The sequence below is a fragment of the Carlito syrichta genome, unplaced genomic scaffold (assembly GCF_000164805.1).
Source record: "Carlito syrichta isolate Samal-C Ts95f unplaced genomic scaffold, Tarsius_syrichta-2.0.1 Scaffold303382, whole genome shotgun sequence".
Taxonomy (NCBI): Eukaryota; Metazoa; Chordata; class Mammalia; order Primates; family Tarsiidae; genus Carlito; species Carlito syrichta.
Genome location: NW_007247478.1, coordinates 310,437 through 333,489, shown reverse-complemented (window position 1 = coordinate 333,489; position 23,053 = coordinate 310,437). Strand labels below are relative to the sequence as shown.

Here is a 23,053-nt window from a genome sequence, read left to right as displayed (position 1 = left end):
CCCAGATAATGTTCTAGAACCTCATACTATGCACATGCTGACATGAACGAGTGACATATTAAGTTGCTAGAACTGCCATAACAAAGTACCAGAGAGTGGGTGGCTTAAACAATAGAAAATTATGTGTCACAGATTTGGAAGATGGAAGTATGAGATCAAAGCATCAGTAGAGTTGCTTCTTTCTGACCGCTGTAAAGGAAGGTTCCAGGCCTCTCTCCTTTATAGATGGCCATCTCCATGTTCATATGGAATTCTCCACTACATGTGAGTCTATCTTCAAACGTCCTCTTTTTCTAAGAATACCAGTCATGTTGAGTTAGGGTCCACCTTAATGACCCCCATTTTAATTTGATTACTTCTCTAAAGACCTTATCTCCAAATAAGGTCACATTCAAAGGTATTGGGGGTTAGAACTCTAACATACGAATTTGAGGGGAGACAATTCAATTCATAAGTAGATGTAACTGACTCAGGGACAGAAATTCCTCAGACTTCTCCAAAGCAAGCATTTAGAATTTTTTTCCAGCTCAGATCTAAGGAGAATGGCAGGTTTATTTCTAGTTTGCTTCTACAAGTCTACACATTCAAATCCAGTCAGCCTGTCCCTGGGAGGATTACAGCTGAGCTGCACAGCCCTGTCGCCAGTGGCTGTATAGGAGTCTCTTGTCATTAGTAGAGGGCTAGACCATCCCAAAGCTATGGAGCATCTGGAGTTGAACCCTTTGCCAGAACAGTGAGTAAGAGGCACCACACAGCTAGGGATGAGGCCAAGCACAAGACCTCAGATTTGGGTATCTCTAGGTCAAGGCCTGCTTTCCTTTCCCTTCCCACCCACCCGGTTCTCTTTCCTGCTGTTGGCACAGTTCACCTATCGGCTTCCACAGCAGGTGAGGGAGGCAGAGGTTGAACTGAGCCTTGAGGAGTGCTTCTGAGGAGAATGGACTTCGGAGGACTATCTAGGACTGAGGATGGGGAGGGAATTCTAGAAGGAATAAAAGATTTGCCTGAGGAACAGAGATCACCCATGACCAACGGGGTGGCAGGGACAACTGTAAGGAAACAGTTCAGGAAAGTACTCATACCTCAAGGGAAAGTGGTGGAAGTAGGCAGAGACCAGAGAGGGGGTCTCAGAGGGCTAAGACTTGGGCCCTCGGAGAGTATGATGTTACCTGGAGAGCAGGGCTCTGGTTTTCCAGGAAAGCCTGGGAAACAGGGACCAGGAAAGGAAGTTGCCCCCCGCCAGGCCCCCAGGGTAGAAAACCTTACCTTATTTTGGGAGTTGCAGGTGTAGTCAAAAGGAAAGGGTAGTTGGTCTGCACCCCACCCACCAGGACACTGAGGCCCCTTAGAGATGCTGGGAGCCATTCAGCAAGCCCTGGATTGGTAAGAGAGAAAAAGAGCGGGAGTATATTCTTTCTGCTTCTTCATTGGTTCTCCTCATTGAGCTTCAGCTGATGCATTTTTTTAAAAATAATTCTTGCTGGCAAGTTCCAGGGGCAGATAATTCCCCATCAGCACATCATGAGCACCAAGGTGGTTATTTTCAAATTAATGATTTGAAGCAAAATATGAGCATTGTTAGTGAACTGGGGGTTGATAGATGGCAAAGGCACAGTGTCTAATAGCTAAGTGCAAACTTTGCATTGACAGCCACCAGATTTTAAAATAATAATATTTCATTTCTATAGCACTTTTCATCTGACTAATGAGCTTAACTCAATTAATTCATTAATTTGTAATGCTCTTCTAAGCAACACAGAAGTAAGAGTTGCTTGAATGATTTTCTGCTTGGAGAAACTAAGGCAAAGAGCAAAGGACTGTGTTGATGGCAAGGCTACAGTTCAAGAAGCTCTAGGCCCACTGCTTCAGGGATCATGGAAAGGGGGAGTTTTCGATGCAAGATTTGAAGTCTTCTGTGCCTACAAGGCATGGAGTAGGTAGAAATCTAAGGTGGTTCCCACGATTCCTGCCCTCTGGTGTATATGCCCTGGATTACCCCCCTAGAGTGTGGGCAGGTACTGTGAATAGAAAAAATGTCACTAGTGCAATTAGGCTACATTATATGACAAAGGTGAAGGGATTTTGATGAAGTATTAAGGGTCCTAATCAGTTTGACATAAAGACTATTCTGGGTGGGCCTGACTTAATCACATAAGCCTTTTGAAAGAAAGTTTAAAGGAGAGAATCTATCTCCTGCTGGCTCTGAGGTAGCAAGATAACTGGAGTTTTAGAGCTGCAAGGAAACAAACTCTGCCAACAACCTGGGGGGGACTTTGCAAGAGGACCCTGAGCTGAAACTGATCATAGCTATGACCAATATTTGATTGCAGCCTTGTGAGACTCTAAGCAGAGGATCCAGTTAAACTGTTCCCAGACTCCTTACCCATGGAAACCAGTAGATCATAAACGCATGTGTTGTTTAACTAAGATTGTGATACTGTGTTACCCTATAATAGAAACTGATACGAGGCATCATCTATATACCTTGACGATTTTATTTTGTATTCTGACCTGGTTAAGATTGCGGATTCGACTGGAAAGTCAACGCAAAGCTGAAATCTCAAATGAGGGAAACGTTTTTTCCAGTTGACTTACCTGCAGATGTGCCCCCAAACAGTGCTGTCTTTCTAAAAGAGTCGTTACTTTACTCAAAGCCTTGAGAGAATCACGGGACTTGGGGGTAGGTCTCCCCAGAGATCAGTTACAAACCTAGGACTCCTCTTTGCTGCCAAGTGAAGGGTATACTCTGAGAAGGCACTGGCATGGCTTAACTCATAAGGGAATACAATTTGCACTTGACAGCTAGGTTAGTAAAGATTATAATTATTTTGTGGATGACTATTTCTGTTGGTAATAGATTCCACAGGGATTTTCAGGCTATTTCAAGAATATTCAGGGATCTAAGGAGTACAACATGGGGTCTGAATATGAGCTCCCAAGCCCAAATATCCAGTGGCTTTTGAATGACCTTTGATGACCTACCAAAGATGGTCTATGGGTCCAGAAATTCAGCCATATGCAAAGATCCAGTCCACCAATGTCAGACACTGGTAGGGGCAGAAGAATATGGGGTACAGGCCCAGCAGGAGAAGCTTTGGTTAGAAAATGGATTCTTAATTTTGACTGTAGATGAGAATCACTTGGAGAGCTTTACAAACTACGCATGTATAGGGGTTGAGGGTTGAAGGGCGGAGTGCAGTACCCAAATGAATTAGATCAGAATTTCTGGCATGAGCTTAAGGAACTGGTAAGATCTGAAGCTCCACCAGAATGGTGATATCCTGTGTCACAGTGTGTGAGATGAGTTGTGCCCGAAGTTCAGAGTAAGAGCAGAGGTGACTAGCCAGCTGGCTGGAGTATGAAGGCTGGAGTCAGAGAGTCAGTAGAGCGAGAGCTCAGCCTACTCACATATGGGACACTGGAAGTGTTTTGACCATAGTTTGAGGGAGCTGGCTCTTTCCCAGTGAGGGCAATGCATTAGGATGTGTTTGATAGCTATCATGGGACTTTTCCAGTGAGTCAGGGCTAAGACTTATTCAGCTTAGTGGTGACCAGGGTGCTTGGGGACTTTCTAAGAGGGAGACACCAAATGGAGCTTGTCCTTACCCTGTCAGTTGGCCCTGCGGGGCCCTTTTTTGGATGCTTGGTGTGGTGTAGTGAGTTCAAGGAATTTGGGGACAGATCAAGAAAAAAGACATGATATCAGGTGGCAGTAGCACTCAAGCTTTATTTGGGTGACTCTTTGACAGGCTTGCTTGTAGAGGTGTGAGGGAGGTCTTTTACAGGATGAGACTTTCCAGAGGCTAACGTATAGAGGCCACCACCAGGAAAGGGAAAAGAGCAAGGGAAATCCCTGAGGAGGGGGACAGCGAATGGGCTTCCATGTCTGGTGATGCTATTCAGCAGCTGGATAGGGAGGCTTTGGGTCAGACAGTTCCGAAGGGCAGCTGTGATATGGGATCTTTATATCCCCAGGGTTATCTGATCTATGCTTAGCAGATGACAGGCATAGTTTCATGAGGCATACCAAACAAGCAGGTTATAAATGGCTTAAAATGTGCTGACTTGAACTATATTTGAAGCAATTAGATGTGTAAAATTTTGAGTTTGATGCTCAGGGCTTTTGAGCTAATCAGTCCTGGACTATTGGGAAGATGTAAACACCATAGGGGTTCATAAGCAGAGACGGTGGGTTACCCAATTACATAGCACTTGGAGACTCTCGGGAAGCTTTGCCCCCTCTGCTTAGTCTGTAGTTTTTTGTCCTGCAGGAGCTTTGGTCCAACAAGGATGTGGGGAGGGACTTTTTAAATGAACCTCTGTGAGAGAAGCTTCCTTAGCTCCCTTCCTGCTACTGGGGTCATTCATTGCTGTGTCTTCAGAATCAGGTGTTCTGGGACAATCTCAGATCCCCACCAGGCCTCTGCCCAAGTTCAGCTATGCCTAAGAGAATGTTCTAGAGCTACATCCCTCCTTGTGAATTCCCGTTTATACCTCTGGCCTATTGTAGGGCCTATCTTATTTGGGAAATAAAAATATGTTAAAATGAATTGCATTTTGAGTGACTGGAAAATTTCTGGAGAGTTACAAAAGCATGAAAGGAAATACCTTCTCTGGAGAAGAATGCTCTGAGTTTGAATTCCTGTGGGATGTTTTCTCTAGAGCACTAGAAACACCTCTATCTCCTGTTTCCTGAGAAAGGCAGATGGGATAAATGAGCAACTGGGCTTTTCCTCTGACAAATCTAGAATAGTGGTTCTTCATCCTGGTTCTTCATCCTGTTCTACATGAGAATCAACAAGGGAGCTTTAAAGCATACTTATGTAAGAGACCTTTGATACAGACCTATGGAATTAGAATCTTTGGGGTGAGTCTGGATATATGCATTTTTAAATACCCCTCCAAATTCTCTCAGGGTAGAGAGACCCAGAGCTAGAAAGACAGGAATTAAAAGTCATTCCCTGCCTCTCACTGGCCTTCTGTACTCATAACACTATTTGTGTGACTCTTAGTTCTAGCAGATCCCCAGCTCATGACCCGTACAATTGCAAAGGGCCCTGACAGAATGTGTTAATTTCACATGACTATACCTAAAACGTATTGGCAAGTCCCCCTTACCAAATTACATAGATCCCTCTTGTATCATAGCTAACATTTTTGCTATTTTATTTCCTTTTCTAATAAAAGGGGAGAGAGACAAAAATCTTCCACCTAAGCCTAAAATGTGTTTCCTAGAGAAACTGATAAAGCAAAACATGTTCTTTCTCCAAAACATGAGACTCAATGTATTCCTAGCCTTATGTGTGATCCACTTGGGCACAGCCTTCCCACTTGTGGCAATCCTTTGTTATACAACCTTGAAGTTGCCTTTCTCATACCCTCAGAAAATTCAGTCTCTTTGTCTTGGTAATGTCAGAAAAATTATTTGGGGAGACAAAATTTTCAGAGTTGCCAAGAGGTAACGCAGTTTGAGAAACACCAGTCTATATGGCATCTTGCTCATCTCTGGGTAGCAGGGAGAAAGCTGATATTATAAATTCTATTTTGTAGAAAAGAAAGTGGGGTACAGAAAGGTTATATGTTTCACTTAAGTCAGGCAGTGAGAACTTGATCTAAAATCTCACCTCAAAGCCCAGGGTACTCACTACCCTAGAATGTTCTGCTTCCCTTCTGAATCAGTGTCATACCTCAGAGGCAAGCAACGGGAGTTAGACCAGGGCTGGGCTTGTCTTAAAGTGAGCTGATATTAAAGCTCTACAAATCTTAGGCCTGGTCATTATACTAGCCAGAGTTACCTGCTAGGAAGGTGGTGTCATCTCTTCTTCTTCTTCTATTTGTTACTTAGAAGCCGAAGGGGACCCATTTCACCAAATCTTTTCTGAGTTGATGACTCCTCTCACACCCTGGTCTCAGTATTTCGAGAAGGCTGGGTCAATACCTTTCCTTTAAAGACCTCTGGAAAGACTGAGAGAGCATCACTCCCTGAGGGCTCAGGGCCCTTCTTTATTTTTGTTTCTAAAATGAAAATAATACATGCCATAGGACCAATAGCATTATTAATAATAAGAAGCAATAGGTAGTAGTGGTTAAGATCAAGATCTTTGGGGCCACACTGGTCCAAAGACAAACTGGCTGTATGACCTTAAGCAAGTTGCTTTACTTCTTTGTTTCTCCATGTTGTTGCCTATACAACAGAGATATGCTAGGACCGGTCTCCTAGGGCTGTTATAAAGATGACATGCATTAATATATAAGAAAATGCTGGAATAGTGTCTGGCTAGTAGTGCCTTACTGGTGCTTACAAACGCCACACAAACTGATCAATTAGCATAATCTAACACTCTCATTTAAAAAATGTCATTCTGCATAATTCCTGGCAGTTCGTCTCTGTATGTGTGCATACTTTCACCTAATCATGGTCATCATTTGTGGCATGCGGATTTTTTTTTTTAAGTTTAAAACAACATGGCTGCTTGAGAAAAAATTGACAATCCATTTAGTTCTATTTACTTGGATAAAATATTTCTTCGTTATCTCACAAGAAAAATGTTCATATTTATACATATTTTGGAATGTATTTGAAATTCTTAGTGGTGTGTGACAACTCTCAGTTTTAACCACATTTAGCTACATCAGTGTTCACACTTGGACTATGATGATGATTATGCAGAGTCAAGATGTATGGCCAAGTCAAATGTAGTTCATTTGTTCACAGGCAATTCAACCAAGCTGATTGCTAATGTTGCATTTACCGATAGGTGTTTATGTTGTATAGTAGCATTGCAAAATTCCTCACTTCGCATGGCCAGAAAATATTAAGCTGATGCATAAGTTCATAGCATTTGTTTTTGGCATGGCAACACTGTCTTGCGGGGAGTTTGTTTATCATTTGTCATTAATCATTTGGAGTGACAATGTTGTGCTTGTGAATACGCCTTGCATTTTGCAGATTTGAAGAAAGTTAGTGCTATTTGTAGGGTAGAGAAGATGGAGTGTCAAATAGAAAAAAAGTAAACGTTTCCAACATAGTCTTCTGTTTGAGTTGAATAAAAGAGTAAAGGCAGCAGAGACAGCTTGAGACATTTGTGCTGTGTATGGGGAGAATGCCATCCAGGAAAGCATGGCAAGAAAAATGCTACGAATTAGTCATCAACTCAATTATTCTGTAGTAATGAAATTTCTGAAAGCATCTACTTTTTAACCATCAACAAGCTTAGCATTTTGAAATAGATAGTTCTAAAATATATGGCATGAGTGAGTAGTCCAAAGAGTGTACTTAAGATCACTTTTTCCTGATGACTTTCAATCATTGTAATCTGAAATTACTGCTTTTTCTGTCCTTCCAGGCTAGTGGTTACATGCCGCTGCAGTAAATGGCCACTGCCAGTTGTGTTTTAAGTTTTTAGTCTACTTTTATAATTTCCTCCGTCTCTTCTCTCAGCATCTCCTGCATTTATAACTTTATACTTTGCAGGCCTTTTGTGCTGTGTACTAGGAATTCAGATAACTAAACACTTTACCAGTTTCTCTTAAATGGGCTTTGAATGATGGTCCAAGGGTCTCTCCTATTAAGTGAATTGGCTTTGTGAGAGTTATTTTCTTTATGGCTCTCAGTTTTACAGCTGTTGAGCTAAATGCGAATGCTGTCTATGTACTATAATGTGAAAGAGGTGTTGACAAAGTACTGGGTCTGGGGAAGTCTATAAGCAGAATAATTTACACATCTAAAATGAGATTTTCATAAAAATTTTATTTTGCATTTTTAAATAATTCAATGCATTGGCAGTATAGTTAATGCCTCTATGAGAAAAACCAACACACCAGCTCAGCCAATATCATTTTTACAGAGACATCTTGTTGGAAAACAACAAAACCACATTAAAATGTTTATACACAGAGTTACTGTACTGAGAACAACGCACCAACAAAACGCTTTGTGTGCCACACATTTGAAATGCAAAGCCACACAGGCATATACGTTTTTATACACAGAAAGCACATGAAATCAGTTTTTAAAAACCAGATAACATCTCATTCATTGATTGATGTTAGAACAGTTTACCCTGGTCTATTCAGGATACTGGAACTTACTGAAATTCTGACGAGACAAGCATGCTTGTTAAAGAACAGAGACAGTTGGTGGATCTAGAATGAGTATGAGTATTGAAAATCTGCACCCAAAAAACAATGGTTAAAAAGACTAATTGGATTATATTAAAGCCAAGGGGGCACTTTCTGAATGATCATCACATTTTAATGGCCACCTGAGGTGCCCCTGGGAAAAGGTCTTTCCCTAGAGGTAGGACCTCAAGTGGTTTTCTTGGTAGGAGCCAGGCCAGGCTGTTCTTGATGGTTCTGCTCCTCTCTACTCTTGGAGGGAGCCCAGACCAGACATCAGCCTTAAGGATCTGAGCTGCAACTTGGAGCAAGCCCACTCCAACCCCAAGGGCTCAACTCAACTCATGTTATTGCAGCTGAAGTGGCCTCCATCTTCCTTCCCATACATCTTGATCTACACTTTTCTCTAGGAAACTCTGTTCGATTTGAACAGACCCTCTTCCCTCACAAAGGCCAGTGGAATCCATTTAATTAAATCATCATATTATAACAAAAGCTTCCGAGAGGGAGAGTTTTCATTTCAAATCACTGCCTTTATATAGTAATGTAGCCATGGCCTCCTAGAACTTTAAAACAATGTTTTTTCAAGAAGGGAAAGCTAAAATCTCATGAAGAACAGCAAGCCAGACATGTTGCACATGCATGGATAAGCACACGAATGTGTGCATGTGCACGTGTGCGCGCACACACACCCACACACAGTAATGATGTGTTCTCTTTGTGCAGTTATGGCTTGCCACAATGGTCCAGAGACATGGTGTTGGTGAGCACCCCCACACACGAAGCATATGATGACAAGTAAATTTCCATTTGTATACCAGTTACTCAATAAATATTTTCCATGACACTTAAATATACAAAGTTTCTGTTTAAAATATGCATGAAAATGTCATTTTTCCCCAAGAACAAGAGAACGATTATAGAGTCACATCTTCATTTACAACATATTAGAATTATCTTTCTGGTTATTATATACAGACAAATGGGAATGTTAGAAAACACTTCAAGCGAGCACACAAGACGTGAATGTGCCTCTTAGATACAAAGCAAACACACACACTACAGACCAGGCAGAAGACACCCCTGACTACTCTCAGGGGTATTTTGCAAGTCTCAGTCAAGTTACTTATTGGAAAATTAGGTGGAGTTGTTTGTTAAACTGCATTAAGTCTCAGAAGATATTAGAAAAGTGGCCCCTCTGCAAAAACTACCCCTGTCCTTCTTGTCATTTATTGGTGCAGGGTGTGAAAGGGCTCAGTGAATGTGAATTGCTCTAAACCCATCAATATCTGCCTAGATTTCATTCCTGGCATATAGACTGGGCCAATGCAGATTTACCAAAGACTCCAGGTTTAAATATTTTAATGAGGGAGGGAGGTAGGAGGGATGGGGGAGAGAAGAGGAAGTGAGAGAGAGGAGAGAGAGAAATACACCATTGTAATCAGAATGTTTCTTCAGTCATTAATAACAAGCCTCTCTCCAAAAAAAAAAATGGAAAAAGAAAAGGAGAAAGCAAAAGAGAAGATGACCCTAAAACGTCTTGACTGAAGTGCTCTGGGGAATTTCTTGAACAGAGATTTGCTGTTCGTATTTATAATGGTGACAGCAACATCTGAAGATGTTTGCAATTGTCAGGCCTCCAACTAAAGTTCATTGAAAAATCCTGATATAAACACTGTCTCATCTGCCTGCAACCACTCCACTTGCTCCAAGATTATGTAGCAAAGGTCAAAACACTGCTCCACAAAGTTATACAATTGGACAAATGAATTCAACAGACTAATATTTATACTGTCATGTAATAATGCAGTTATATTATCATGGTTTCATAATACAGCATGCCTTTCCAGGGGGCATGTTATAAATCAGAACACTTCTATTTTTATTAATCTGTTATGTTTTAAGAGCATAAACAAGTACAATTCAGAAGCTCACATTTAATTTAACCATTCATTTGTTCAGAGCGAGAAAGAACACTAGCAGGAAGGCAAAAGCCAGAGTCAGAAAATAGAGACAAGTAACAACCACCACCACAGCCACAACTACAACCACCACCACCACCAGAACAAAAAATAAACCAGTCTCTTCTTTGAAGGATCCAAAGAATATGTCACTCATCTAACCAAGTGTGAAAGGGGAAGAATTTTAGGTATCTTCTGATCTTAAGGATTGTTTCTGAGCATGGTACTTCTATGAGGCTCACTACTGACATATTAATTTTTATAGACAACAACACTACAACAATCTTCAGAAGCACTATTCCAATGAAAATAGGAATAAAACCCGCAATTTGTAAATTCAAATAAATGTGAGGGATTACATCATAGACATTTCTCTTTCTAAAACATCCAAAGAGTAGAATCATCCAGGAAGAAAACTATGTACTCAACAAATTGTCTTGAGACAAGTTCAATCTCATTTGTAATATTTGTGAGTGAATATGATTGATCAGTGGGGATGGTTTTGCAATAGGGTATGCGCTAGATGATGTTAAATGCTTTTCTAACTCTTCGTAGCCATGAAAAGCAGTTCATTGCCTGGGGGACTCAGAGTCCCTGTGTAAGTGGAATGTCAATTAAACCAGACCCAAATGTTACCATTCTCCAGTAAGGACAGATGTCAGAATATCATGAAAGGAAAGACCCCCCAGACCCTGCTATTGTGCTAGCCACAGAAAGAACTGCAGAGGTAAAAGACAGAAAGACCAGAAAGAAAGAGCAAGACATGAATCTCCTCCAGTGCTGACATTTAACCATGGACACAGGCCCAGACAGACATGGAAATGTTTTTTAAAAAATAAGATTTTAGGGCAAAATCTTCCATCTTTCCAGGTACAAACCTCTTAGTAACTGCAGAAGACCAGAGAATGGATCCTTTGAGACTTTATATTCTACTCTCAAGATGCTTTATGAAGAAGGGGGCTTATAAAAATGTGTGTGTGTATCTAATGAGAGCCCCTTCTCTTAGAAAAATATACTGAAGTTTATGCCTTCTTGTTAGTGACTTTTGTTTTTTTTTTTATATTGGGTGGAAAAGATAATTATTTTGGTTTGGATGATCATTTCTGAATATTAGTCATGTAATTGATGCAGGATATTCTGGTTTGAATTCAGAACTAGGACAGTAATATACATTGAAAAGCAAATGTTGACAAAAAACCCCCTAGATTCCTTAATGAAAGTAAAAACTTTATGAACAACAATGTAGAGATGAGAGAATTACTGAATTTCCATATTACAAGAAAACAGCACAATGACTTTTGGGTTGAGGTGTGGTAAATACTATACTTAGGTTACACTTAAAAGTTAGAAATACCACTTGAAATAAAAATAGTGATAATAATAATAAAAGAACAAATACCTAACCTTTGTAAAAAAAACAATCATGAGGGTTTTCTAATCACTTGTCTCACTTCTGTTTTAGTTATGAGATGAGGAGATGACAAAACTGTCACCACTGATCCATCTGTTCTTTCAGCTCAAGAGGGCTTCATTCTTTTCAGATATGTCCTACCTGAAACCAGGCCACCAGTGAAGCCCATACTTCTAGGACCTCATCATAAACTATCTACACTCATAGAAGGTTGATTCATATTTTTGAAAGATGTAATAGTTTTAGCCATTGAAGTGTTTGTAGAGGAGTGTATGTGTGTGTATCCACATGAACAGATAAGTGAAATCTGAGCTTTCTTGGATTGGCTGCATCCAGTAGTGTGTTGGAGCTGGTTGGCCCAAGCTTGCAAAAGACAACTCAGTATATTTCTTTCCAGCCCTGTGGTTAGTGACGTCACAGCTGATGGCTTGAAATCAGCCACGGTGGGAGTATTTTATTTGGAAGTTGACAAATGCTACAAGTCAGGTGCTTTCTATTTTCAATGAGCCAGTTGTTAAACATTTTACCAGCCTACCACTGGTTGCATGCCAGGCTGACCAAAGGACAAGCTAGTTCTTGGTCTGGGCAACAAGCATCAACCGAGCCTCTTTGGAGTTTCTCCATTTTGTTTCCTGTACAGGGGCTCATTTTGCCCCAATTTCATAGGTGCTGCAGACCCATAGGAGGGCACAGAGTATATGGGATGCAATTGACTACCTGTTGTCACCACACTGGGCTCTATTCTCAGAGACATTTCTATTTTGCAGACCTATGAGTGATGCAGGACACAACGAAAAGGTAAAGTGTCTGAAATTCTCTCCGGATATGGCAGCTGGCTTCCTGCTGCAGAGACTGGAGAACAACGAGTCCCCCAGTAGGAACAAGCTATTCCCAGCCAGCCGGAAGCATCCACTGGGGCATTCTTCAGGAGGCTTCATACAGCTGGTCTGCATGCTGCTGCTTACCAGCAACCACTGGCAGGCAGGCAGGCTGAAGTTGGCTACTGGAAACAGGCTTCCTTTGCTTCCCCCTTCCCTCCTCAAAGTCTGATACAAATCAAAGAGCCAACAAAATTGAGGTCACTGGCAAAAGAGTTTGAAATTTTGAATGATTTTTATTAAACACCATTAGTCTACACTGCACAGTTAATGAAACAGCAAAGCTCCAATCTCTTAGAAGAATGATGATTGATCATGGATCTGAAAAGCAGTTCAATGTCTCCTAACCCAAAGTGAGCACTATGAATAATTCTTTAACATCTCAGGTCAGAAGCAAAAGGGGGCAAGAACTGCCATCTGGCTTTCAGGGGCTTCCCCACCCTCCACCACCCTCCCACCCATAGCCTCCCTTTGCCCTCCCCACAATGCAATTTTCTTTCAATCAGTAGATTACAGAGTAAAATGTGATGCTCTTGGTAAAGAGGGTTTCTAGATTTGTGAGGAGGAGTATGGAAAGGGAATTAATACTTTTGCTTTCGCCAAAAATATCAGATGGTAGAATTAATGTCTGAGACCAGCCTAGCTGATTAGTCTCCTGCCAGGGTAAATGCTGATTATCAATACACAGATGCTATTTCTGTTGCTGGAGTTTGCTAACACCAAAGAGAAAATGAATCAGAGTTTAATTACAAGAATAAGGCTGTGCGAGTGGAAAAGAGAAACAACAACAACAACAACGATAACAACAACGACGAAGAATTTTTAGTCTGCCAGTTGCTTATCACAACACCCACAACTGGCTCAGTAATTTTTCCCCAAAGAATTGAATTTGGGGACACCGAATCAACCCATTCGTTTGACAATGTGTAGCCATATCATTTTGCCACACTTTTTTTCTTAACGGGGATAGTGATGCTTCTCTAAGCAAGCAGTTCATTGCTTTACTGAGTAGTCCTACCCAGTGATCCAGTTTGGTTCTCCCACCTGCCAACTCAAGCAGGTGAATTTTATCATGTCTATTAAGAAGTATGTGGGGATTTCATCCTCACAACTCAATCGATTCTGCCTTCAAAAGTACTTTCCAACTTCAAACTCCAACTTCAAACTCTGGGATGCAAATTTGAATAAAACAAAATCCAAATTAGACATCTTCAGGAAAGATATGCTAGAACAAGTATCTTTCCAATGCAGTCCAAATTCAATGTGTTTTGCGAGGCAATGTCCAAATGAAAACCCATCCATTTGGAAACACAACAAAACACATTTTACCCAATGGTATCTAATTTTGCAACTTGGTTACTGCCTGAAGATTTGGATCTTTTAATTTCATTACACAGGAAAAAAAGGCATCCCAACCTCAAGTCTTTTAAAAGTAGCAGCAGCTAATCTGCTTTTCCAATTATGTCATCCAAATATAAAACTACTAGTATTTTCCCAATGAGATTATTAAGTAATTAACAGTCTACAGGCTGGCTAACAACATGCTTACAGCTAAATTCTACCCGGAGGACCACACTAGTAAACTCTTTTCAAATTAATCCTACCTACCAAACTCAGACAGTAATATGACAAAACCACTAAAAAATCCAGAGTTAATTAAAAATACAAAGCCAAGCCAACATCATAACACAGACTTGTTAAACTCTCTGTGGTTGGAGCTTGGGTGACAAATGAAGGCATAGTGGTGGCCCTACCTGGGTCAAGTCACCGGGCTGAAATCAGTCGGTGTAATTGCTCAGATGGAGCTGCCTGTTGACTCTGCCCTCTCCTCTACTTCCACGTGCTTATTTAGATGTGTCACACTGAGCCTCCAGCAAGCTCTAGAGGCACGATCTCTCATTGCCATCCATGTGTCTCATATCCCCCCCCACAAACTGGCACACTGAAGAGATTCACTTGACAAAATATCTCAATCCCTTAATCCCTCAAAGAACTGTGCACCTACTACACACATCACCATTTATGATGTGATAAATAGAGTGCCTAAAAAACAGCAACAATCCCCAATCATGAAACTGAAAGATGTCTCATCTCCAGAGATAGGAAGGTAATTCAACCTTCATATTTAATTGGTTTCCAAGTTACTTTAAAAGTGGGTCTACTAAGTATCAGGTGGTGAGCCAGAGCTCGACTGTCAGATTTCGTAAGTGTGCTGTGTAAAAAGTGGCACACCTTTTACATTTAACTACAAGAGATGACAGAGAATTCTCTTGTATGCAATACCTGTTGTATGTAAGTAGATATAACAAGTCACAGAAACTAGAGCTACAAGTCTTTCATCCATGAGGCAATATGCTTGTTTCCCTGGAAAACTGCCCTTAGCATTCAAATGTCTAGTTTCTGAATTTCAAGAAGAATCTGCTCCTAAATCCATAATGGTCTAGGATCATGGTCTAGGTCGAACTTATAAGACAAGCAAATGGATTTCATTACATAGTAATAGCCAAGTACTCTACCTGGCAAGTCATGGAAAACAAAGAACTGAGTCACTGTAAAGTCATCAGCTTAATTGTTATGTGTGACACCCACCTGGGGTGTTCAGAGTCTTTCATATTATCATATTCCTCATTTAAGAGGCTCAGAAAAGATTCTTTTAGGTTTCATTTGTATGTGTGTATGTGTGTGCGCATGTGTAAGTGTTGTTGAAACTGTAAACATAGAGCTCAACCACAGTGGGAGCATAAAAAGTGCTGGGTTCAGCTGCTGGGATGCTCCCATCAGCCATATTAACAACATGGCTTCAGCCATTGGAGTACAACTTCCACAACTTTATTATACAACAAAGGGCCTTAAACTCAAAGGTGACCAGAGCACAGCTCAAGTGTGGCTCTTTTGCAAGTGGGGATATAGCTAACCTTAACAATGAGAGTGCAGAGTGATCACCTGCTGTTCCTATACCAGACCTGCATGACTTGCTTTAATAATCATACAAGTTTTCATCTTTCATGTGCATATCAATTATTTATCTGGTCATAACTCAGTGAGCAGAATTCAATAACTCAGCAGATTAAAGGCTACGTGGAATTATATACTGGCAGGTAATTACAAGTAAGTAATACATGGATAGTGTTTACTAAAAGTGGGAGACTGGTGAGCTGGAATATCAAAGATGATATTTACATTGTTATATTTAGGGACATAAAATGAATGCAAAGGATCTTAAGGGGAGGGTAGTCACAACCGATGGGGAAATGTCTCTAAATTAAGTGAACTACTTCCAATCTTCAGGACTCTTTCAAAGCACTTCGGGGTGAAGCACTACCCCAAGATTCAGATTAAAAAAAAAACAAAAGCCGCTAGCTACCCACTTAGAGAGTTTGTAGTTTTCTTTGGAATTTTCATGGAAATGATTCAAGCTAATGTATAGACTTTAATAAAATCAGTGATTGTATTTCAGTCAAAAGTTAATGAGCCAAAAAGAAGAAAAAGGAACGACAGAAAACAGAAAAAAAAAAAAAAAGAAAGTAGAAAAAGGAAATCCTGTACAATAGAAAATGGGGATAATAATTGGGGAAGTCCAGATTTTAAAGCCACTAGGGAAAAAATGTATATTTTTACTTTTAGGTAGTGATAACCACTTTTGTTTCCATAGATTTGAGCAAAATACAATTTAAAAATCCTGCCTCTCGTGGACCTGCTCACCAACTGCAAAGAAGGCAGAGGTGTAAATTCCTTGTCAGACATTTTCCAGACCACTCTTATCTTCCAACTCTAAGACTGCAGTGCAGCATTTTGGCTACCAATGTGCATTTACCAAACTGCTCCTCAAAAGGAAAGCTTTGCACAAAGAGAATCCTAGGTGAGGATTTATGCTTCAAATCATGGAGTTCAAAAATAATGATGTCAGTCGATGCCTTAAAGTTGTTGAAATAAATGTCACTCCTCCTTCTCATTAAAATAAAAAAAAAAGAGAATCAAAACAGGGACGCTAACAAGAAAGTTATCTGGTTGTGTGGCATAGCATCATTTTAAGAGTGGCATTGCTGTGCTCATTTATTATTTTGAGACTCTTGATTTTATGATGTCGCTACAACATCTAACCAGTGGATTTTGACAATAAAAATTCTCACCTGAAGATTGAGTCTACTGGAACCACAAAAGTTGAACAATAGATACTGAGATACGTTCTTTTCTGGACATGAAAAAATAAAGTCCCTTGGGGGACAGTCCCTTGTGTCAAAGTTCTCATGTACATGTAAGTCGGCTTGTTGCATTTCTCAGGAGCGTGTCTTTGTGATAAATGCTTCCCATTCTTTGTTTTGGGTAATGTGGACTTAAAACAATACTGTAGGGACTGTCATTCCATAAAGCACAAAAAGGTGGTGAGATTTGAGAAATGCATATCAAGTGCCGGAAAAAATGACTAAGTAATAAAACATACACCGTTCTCAAGTTGTAGTGTCAACTTACAATAACTTCTGTTTTTCGCAGATAACAAAAGAAGTATAAAACCAAATATAACCAAAGAGAACTTTCCCCAATGAGTGGTGTTCCACCGTGACCATTGGTGCGCTGACACAGGTAGAGTGATAGGTGGTGCTGGAGACGAGAGAACACCCACTACAACAGATGGGCGTCGATGCGCAGCCAACACAGTCCCTGGCGAACGTAGCGGACAAGATTGGTCATGCTGCTGTGTTGGGTCAGAGGCCCCATCAGCGTGTCCAGATCGCCAAAGAATTCTGAAAAGCAGAGCAGTCCTGGGTCAGGCCTTTACATGATATCAGGGAAATATGTCCCACGTTGAAAAGGCACCTTCATGCGACACCACAACCACATGGACATTGAAAAAGTGATTCATTTGTTCATTCATTCAAAAAACTTATAAAGTGCCTACTAAGAGACGCAAACTCAAAATGTATATCAAGCACTGTTATTTTAATTGTCAGTGAGCTCCAAATACTCTGCAGAACAAAACATGTTTGTGTTATTGTGATTAATAAAACACAAGTTAATTTAAATCTGTCACTAAATTCAGAGCAAGTTTTTTTTTTTTTTTTTTTTTGAGTTGGAGTCTCACTCTGTCGCCCAGACTGGAGTGCAGTGGCCGCTCCCAGCCACCACAACCTCGACCTGCTGGGCTCCGGCGATCCTTCCGCCTCAGCCTTCTGAGTAGCCGGAATTACAGGCATGCACTACCACGCCCGGCTCATTTTTTGATTTATTGTAGAGATGAAGTCTCACTGCCCAGGCGGGCCTCGAACCTGCGGGCTCAGGCAATCCACTCACCTCAGCCTCTCAAAGGTGCGGGATTACAGGCTGAGTCACCGAGCCCGGCTCAGAGCAAGTTTTTAAATAAATCACTATATGTTTTCTCAGACAGTAGATTCTAAAGGAACATTATAATCCTGTAGAAGTTTCATATATATATACACACACACACAGACACACACATACATATATCACTATAAATTACATGTAAATATATATTTGTCTATATAGTTATATAAAATTAATATATAATATACTTAGAAATATACAACAAATTGCACATATAAACATATTTTCCTATATTTTATACTATATAATAAATGTATATTTTTACATATTAAACATTTATATTTGGAACGGGGTCTTTATACACAAAAGATAGGGAGTCATGCTCTATCTGATGTCAAACTGTTTGTTATTGTGTGTGTTACTGAAATGAAATTATCATCTTTTTCTTTTGTCTAAATAAACTGAGTTTACTGATTTTTCTTGGTATGGTATAGACAAAGCCCCTGAATCTGTGGAGCAATTATAGCTATCAGACTTCAGAGCCAAATAAATGTTTAAGGTGGAATCTGATTTGGTAAGTCTCATTAATAATTACTTTAGGGATGGAAAATGACCTGCAAGTATCTATCCCATGATTACTTCTACTACTAGAACGTGAATGGTAAGAATACCCACCTGAGTGCCCCTTGGCTGACTTGGGGAAGGGGTAACCCCCAGGCTCCACTACTAACCAATGTGACTGAAGTTTTAGAATGTCTACTTTGGAGGGTGTAGATGTAGTATTTGGGGAAAACTATATGTTGTCTAAAAACTAACTAGGTGTCCCCCTTTTCATGTTTGAGTTCATTTGTCTGGCATTTGATTATGAGAGGGCTCTCTGGCATCCTTTTTGTTAGCTCTTGTTAGAGGAAGCAGCCTTAGCCATAAGGAACTCACACTTGTGCTCCCTGGGGGTGAGGAATCTGGGCCAGAGGATGAGGTCAGGGGGTAGGACTGGAGCCTGCCCTAAAGTGTTTGGGACGGCAGCCTGCCTTCTTGGAAAGTGATTTCTATGCATAGTTTACATGTGCTTGTTTGCTCAGCAGATGGTATTTCACCAAACAATGAATTAATTCTTCATGCTATATATAACATATGGGTTCCTTCTCCAGTTATCAACTTCATTTGATTTAGTAATACTTTTTACTCTGTACAATGCAATAAAAGTAATTTCTGATGATAAACGAATGAATTATTTCTGGCCTCTAAAATATGTTCTTATATAATGCAATATTAAAGAAAGTGGTAAAGGACTCACTCATTGTTGAATGAATGTGAGCCTCATGTGAGCCAGAGTGTTCCCTGGGTATTCTGTACAAAGCTGTCTGTGGCAGTCTTCTTAATTAGATACCCAGGTAATTATTTTAATAACTGCTCCAACTGGCCAGTATGGACAACTGTGTAGGTAGGGAACAAGGCAGGAACAAGGCTTCAGGCCAAAGGCCAGAGGACAGCATCAGCTCCATTGGCCTGTTTCAGGCATGAGGGAAGAGTGGAGACCTTCCACTGGGAGAACCAACTTTACCCATACCACAGAAATGAGTAGAAAAGGTAGAAGTACATGGTTGTCTCCAGTGAGATGCAGTGCTCCAATAAAAAGGGAAGCTCCTCATAGCCCCAATTTCTACATAGGAAGATAGATATGAAAAGAATTCCCAAAGCTCTAAGCACATCAGAAATGCCAAGTGTGTGAAATTCAAAACTGTGAGCCGAAGATTCCATACTAGGTCCTCTCCCCAGTCCACTGAAAAGCCCAATGACAGCATTAGCAGGACACATTTTCTCTCTGCTGATGGACTGACAGGGTTTATTTGATTCCATATTACACAGGGAGTTTAGCAATTCCTAGACATGCTGTGCTAATGACAAGATTAGCACCATTTCACCCTAACAACAGCACAGCCACCACATTGCTCTTGGAAAGCTCTGAAGTTAATTTAGAAGGAATTACTTTAACAGATTTTGAAAACGGATGCAAAGATAAAGGAAATCCATAAATATTGAACTGACCTCCAGTTACCAATACAAAATAAGATAGATTTGGCGGAGGCAGACAAGCTAGGCAAATCTTTAGGAGTATATGTCTTTGCTTGTAATCCTAGAATACTTGAATGGGTCTGGTTGTAGGGGCCAACTGTCTCTGAATTTCCAGAAGTCTAGAAAAGTAGACAAATTAAGAATTTCTCATAGTTTAAGTAACTGGTTTAGGATCTCACAAATGGTTTCTGAGGATCCGTTATTTATCTTATTCTCTAGATGGGCAATGTAGCCTATTGATTAAGAGTTCAGACTCTAGAATCAGAGACTTCTCGATTCAATCTGTTTCTAACAAACATTAAGAGCAGTGGTAACATGGATGGGCTTCTTAAACTCACTGAAGCTCAGTTTCTCCAAATAAACTAAGAATAAATGAGACAACAATAATAAAGCAAATAATAAAGTGCCTGGCTTGTAGAAATTTCTGCACAAACCCACATCACCGATACATGGACACATTTATTTCCTGGAGTCAATATAAGCTTATAGCTGAACTTAGGGTTGAAGTCTCAAATTATGAAATATGTTTTGATAGTCACAGAATCTTTGAGTTATATAGATACATAATAATAATATGGAGTAAGGAAAGAGAATAAATATTTGTAGGATTTCTACCTTGAACCCAATATTTTATGCTAGGTGCTTTACATATATTATATAATTTAACCAATCTCTATTATCTGTCTGGGAAATTCCACCATTATCATCATTATTATGTCTATTATAGAGGTGGAAGCCAGGAAGTAACTGACAGATTTAAGTAACTTGCCAAGGTTGCCCAGGTAATGTATAGCCCAGGCAGAATTCAAACTTAAATTATTAAACTGGAAAATATGCATCCTTCCTATTCTGATGGGATGGCTTCCACGCATGCTTAGCAATACAGTACAAATGGGTCGCAAAGAGGAAGGGCTTGGAAGACTGCTCCTCATTCCACAACCAGGTACTGGAGAGAATCACCCCAGATACAGAGGGGCAGCTTTTAAGAGAGAAAATAAGCAGGCTAAAACCTTGGAGCCTGAGTGGAAAGAGAAGGAGAGCTGCCTGGGCAGCGAAGACTCTGGAGCTTGGGAGAGGAATTGGGCCAGAATGCCCAATATGTCTTCTTCGTCAAACCCAGGAAACTTCCATCTGCATATATGTGACCTGCTACCCAGCCTCATTCCTAAAAAGTCATATACACTCACCTCTGGGATGCCTGTTAATACCAAAATCTATGGATGCTCAAATCCCTGATATACATTGCATATAACTTATGCACATCCTCCTGTATATTTTGAATCATATCTAGATTATTTATGCTACCTAATACCATGTAAAAGCTATGCAAATAGCTGTTACTGTATTTTTTAAAAATCTATATTATTTTATTGTTGTATTGTTATTTTTCTCCGAATATTTTTAGAATTTTTTTCTTTGAATATTTTCGATACACCATTGGTTGAGTTTATAGATGTGGAACCTGCAGATATATAACTGCCACTGTAGCCACTTGGGACCTAGTAGCATCCACACCTACCCCATGCAATTTAGGTGGTAAAAGATGCTAATGTCTCCCCATTACTGGCTCAAAATTTCTGCTACTCTAAACTGCTGGTCACCTCTTTGCATTCTGATTCTAAAAGGCCCACATCTGTCCCCAGTTTGACTAAAGTAGGGCAGTCTGTGACTTCTGGGCCAGAGTCAGCCAAGTCAAATGAACAGCCAGGGCAAAAGTACGGTTTATTTTTACTTCCCACCTTCATTAGGATAGTGAGGCATTGCTGTGAGCCTCAATAACAGCTAGGGTCACAGATGGCAGCATGAATCACTAAAGACCATGGACACACTCTCTGGTGAAGCAGGGTTCTCTTTGCATTTATTTTGTAGCAAATCTCAGGTGTCACCATGAACAGGACCCTGATCCTTCATCCCTGCTGTCAGTGTGTGAAAGATACTAGCTGAGCTTTGGCCCTTGCTTCCAAATGCAAGCCATATTATCATGTACTCAACTGGAGCTGATGATTAGAATGAAGGTAGAAGGCAGCAGTTCAACCTCACCTCTCAAAAGAGAATAATAAAGTTAACAGAAGCCAACAGGATCTTAATTAATTTGCTAATCATCCTTTTTGTCTTTGCTTCTGTTTCTCTGTGTTTATTCTTGTCACGAAGTGAAATTCCAAACATATCACAGTTCACATTAGCCTAAGCTTTAAAGGAGAACAAATTCCCAGACCTGTTTCACTCTCTCAGTAATTATAGGTCACTGGGTCAGCCCTCAGCGAAGCCCCTCTTCCCTTATCTAGGCCCTGGAAATCAGAGAGACTGAAAGGTATAAGGCCAACTACAACTCAAGTCCTTTAAAGCACAGTTGACTCTATCATGATCTGTGACAATGAGTAGAGCAGACGAGCATACCTTTGTTTTCTCTTGTCAGTTTGTCAGCCATATCCCAGTGTTCATAGCCCCGCAACACGTTGCTAGTGATGTTGACATGGCTGGCGGCCATGTGGTGAATGCGCTGGGGGATGGTGACTGGGCCATTGTTGCAGTTCCCCATTGCATTGACGGGAGAGACATTGTTGAGAGACACTGGGGATGGAGTGTTCCTGGGGAATGGTAAAAATGACAGGCCTTGTCAGTCTGGCAGGGAAGAGTGACAGTGGGGTTCAGGCCTCCCTCCTCACACTGCGATCTCACCAGACTACCATTGGCTAGAGTGAAGTTTAGCACGGTGAGCATACACAAAGCCCGATGTATTGGAACTTGTTCCCACATCAGTCCTCCCCCACCCCAAACTCTTCTCAGAGAACATCTTTTTTTTTTTTTTGAGTTGGAGTCTCACTCTGTCACCCAGACTGGAGTGCAGTGGCTGATCCCGGCCACTGTAGCCTTCACCTGCTGGGCTCCGGCGATCCTTCTGCCTCAGCCTTCCAAGTAGCTGGAACTACAGGCGCGCGCTACCACGCCCGGCTAATCATCTTAAAGCTTTTATCAATGCAATCACTTTGTCAACATAATAGCTTTCTCCAGTGTAGAGACAGTTTATTACCACCCCACCTTTTTTTTTCTTTTTTGAGAAGGCAGGATTTATTGAGAGGACAGAAAAGCTCCCACAGTGGGAGGGGACCCGAAGGGGTTGCCCTACCACCCCATCTTCCTGACCATCTGACCAAGCCATCCAGGGCTGTGGTGCCAGATTGTAGAATGAGCCCCACCTCCTCTTTTTCTAACATTAAACACCAAAGTTTTTACCACCTTTGACAGTCACTGAGGGATCCATGCACAATGCTGTTTTTATCTTAAAATGCCAGAATGAGATAGGTGAATCTTTCTTTGGTATTGATTCT

General features: G+C 40.7%; 1 protein-coding gene across 1 annotated transcript in view; it reads right to left on the bottom strand.

Annotated features, from left to right (window-relative positions):
• Positions 1 to 7,730: 7,730 nt before the first annotated feature.
• AFF2 (AF4/FMR2 family member 2) overlaps positions 7,731 to 23,053 on the bottom strand; it is a 165,591-nt gene continuing 150,268 nt past the window's right edge. The window contains exons 15-16 of the mRNA XM_008058552.1: positions 22,122 to 22,312; positions 7,731 to 17,110 (exon numbers count right to left, since the gene is read on the bottom strand). Of these exons, the coding sequence (XP_008056743.1) occupies positions 16,989 to 17,110; positions 22,122 to 22,312 (313 nt within the window). The 3' untranslated portion in view covers positions 7,731 to 16,988. The remainder of the gene's footprint in view (positions 17,111 to 22,121; positions 22,313 to 23,053) is intronic.